This window comes from Mandrillus leucophaeus, unplaced genomic scaffold (assembly GCF_000951045.1).
Source record: "Mandrillus leucophaeus isolate KB7577 unplaced genomic scaffold, Mleu.le_1.0 Scaffold441, whole genome shotgun sequence".
In the NCBI taxonomy this organism is placed as follows: domain Eukaryota; kingdom Metazoa; phylum Chordata; class Mammalia; order Primates; family Cercopithecidae; genus Mandrillus; species Mandrillus leucophaeus.
Window position 1 is genome coordinate 417,405 of NW_012104710.1, and position 2,743 is coordinate 420,147.

Below are 2,743 nucleotides of genomic sequence, written 5' to 3' on the forward strand. Positions count from 1 at the left end.
AAGACTGCACCACTGCACTCCAGCCTGGGTGACAGAGCAAGACTCCTACTCAAAAAAAAAAAAAAAAAAAAAAGAAGAAGAAGAAGAAGAAAAAAGAAGAAGAAAATCAGGGTGCCTTCAGCATGCTAATCCTCACTCTAGGCTAGTGGCAGTTTCCCCTGTAGATCTTTTTCCTTTCCTCACTTTTAATTTCTTCTCACCAATAAAATAGGAAAAACTCATTCTGCAAGAATACATTGATTTCAGGCTTTTACCTTTATTCCACTATTTTGCTAAAAAATATTGGCTTTGGAACCCTAAGACATGAGGGACCTTTACCTAAATTTGTCCTGGCCAAATCTCTAAAAGCCCCCTTGGGAAGCACAGTCTTGTGTGTGTGTTTGAGATAGTATTATTCTGTAGGTGTCAGATTTTTGTGGAAAAACTATTATGACTTCTACAAAATAAAACTCTTCCCCCCAAAATCTGTTTCAGTAAATAGAATATATGGTTTCTCAAAATCTACTGTTGAGGTATAAAATAAATTCTTTTAATTCCACCATTCCTGGCATTTGCATCCCATGCGTATGACCCAGATCCTCAAGTATTGCCTCTCGTGGGATGTGCAGAGATGGTTGCCCCATATCTTTTGGTTTTTTAAACCATTTATGAAGCTTTTATCAAGGCAGTGATCCTCACTAAGAGACACGAGGAGTGTTCTGACCAGGAGGTAAGGTGGGTGCATGCCCGCTGTGCTAAATTCCAGAACTGTGGTGAGTGTGAGGCATGAACCTCAAAGTACTTACTATTCAAATAAGAATGACCCTTCTCCACCAGGCGCAGTGACTCACGCCTGTAATCCCAGCACTTTGCGAGGCCAAGGCAGGTGGATCACCTGAGGTCAGGAGATCGAGATCAGCCTGGCTAACATGGTGAAACCCCATCTCTCTTAAAATGACAAAAAAATAGCCAGGCCTGATGGTGCACACCTGTAGTCCCAGCTACTGGGGAGGCTGGGGTTGGAGAATCACCCGAACCCGGTGGGGAAGGGTTGCGGGCAGAGGTTGCAGTGAGCTGAGGTTGCACCACTGCACTCCAGCCTGGGTGACAGAGCAAGTCTCCAAAAAAGAAAAAAACACCAAAGAGAAAAAGAATGACCCTTCTCTTGCTCAGCCAAAGAGGTGAAGAAAGCACCAGTGATCCTGGAGAAACTACAGAACTGCGGTGTTCCCGAAGGCCACCCTGTGAGACTGGAGTGCCGCGTAATAGGCATGCCCCCACCTGTGTTCTACTGGAAGAAAGACAATGAGACCATCCCTTTCACCAGAGAGAGGATCAGGTACAGACTTTGCACATTTTTTGTCCCATGTCTTCATTTATATTAGGACCCAGAAAAGCTCTTTGAAGTAAAAAAACTAAAACAAAATAAAACATCAAGGCAGTTACACTCCTTTTCCATCCATCACTAAATGATTGTTTTTAAGGTAAACTTAAGGATCCAGTTTCTTAAACTGGGTACCTTGCTTAATCTTCCCTAACCAGGCCGGGCGCGGTGGCTCACGCCTGTAATCCCAGCACTTTGGGAGGCGGAAGTGGGTGGATCACGAGGTCAGGTCAAGACCATCCTGGCTAACACAGTGAAACCCCGTCTCTACTAAAAATACAAAAAATTAGCCGAGTGTGGTGGTGGGCGCCTGTAGTCCCAGCTACTCGGGAGGCTGAGGAGGGAGAATGGCGTGAACCCGGGAGGCGGAGCTAGATGTGTATAAGAGACAGGCTGGGACCCCTAAACAAAACTTCCTCCAAAGTCATTGCCCAGATAGGCAGAGCCTCTGCCAGAATTCCTTCATCCTTTGCCCGGCTAACTCCAATCTCAATTTCCCCTTCACTGTGGTGGGACGGTATTTCCCACATCACTTTCAAAATCATGCCAGTAATCTAAAATCATAACCTGATACCATGTGCATAATACCCATTAAATAAATGAGAGCCATTGTAATCATCAATCAATCCATCCATCCATTAGCCGTCACTAAATTCCAGCTATGTGCCCTGCAGCCCATCATTCCTGTAACATACCAGCCTCTTTGTCCCCCGTCTAAGTTTTCATGCCTTTGCACCAATGATCCCTCTACCAGAATCTCCTTTTCTGCCTGGCAACCTCCTACTCATTCTGTAAGGTCTAACTGAAATGTCACCGCCAGGTACAGTGAATCCACCAGGCACAACTACCCCTTCCCAGCCTAACAACAATAAAGTGTTTCTATAGCACTCAGAAAAGGAGAGATTCACAGAGTACGTAGGGCCTTCTGTGCAACTGTTAATTCTTTGCCTCCCTGAAGAGATGCTGAGCTCCTGAGGTCAGAGACTGTGGCTCGTCTTGCGCATCTCCAGTGCCTCTGTCTCTCTTCTGCGTATCTCAGTGCCTGGAACGTGGAAGGTGCCCAAGAAATATTGAATCAATATCTAAACAAATGAAATTTTATATTCTTAGATGATGTGAACAAAACACTGTAATGCCTATCCATAAGGATAACAAGACATTGTCATCTGGGAGGTGCCAGCCTTGCAGAGCAGTAGTCCAACCAGAAGTAAATTTCAGAATGCAGGAATTCTGGTGCTGGGCTTCCTCCTGCTCTCGGTGTGACCTTTTAAGAAAATCAGGGTGTGGGGCACGGTGGCTCACGCCTGTAATCCCAGCATTTTGGGAGGCCGAGGCAGGTGGGCAGATCACCTGAGGTCAGGAGTTGGAGAGCAGCCTGGC

The 2,743-nt window shown here is 45.8% G+C and overlaps 1 protein-coding gene across 6 annotated transcripts in view; it reads left to right on the plus strand.

Moving 5' to 3' along the window:
* Positions 1-2,743, plus strand: part of MYPN (myopalladin) — a 120,945-nt gene that overhangs the window by 107,486 nt on the left and 10,716 nt on the right. For all 6 annotated transcript variants that reach the window (XM_011994082.1, XM_011994081.1, XM_011994084.1 and 3 more), the window contains one exon: positions 1,153-1,318. In XM_011994082.1, the coding sequence (XP_011849472.1) occupies positions 1,153-1,318 (166 nt within the window). The remainder of the gene's footprint in view (positions 1-1,152; positions 1,319-2,743) is intronic.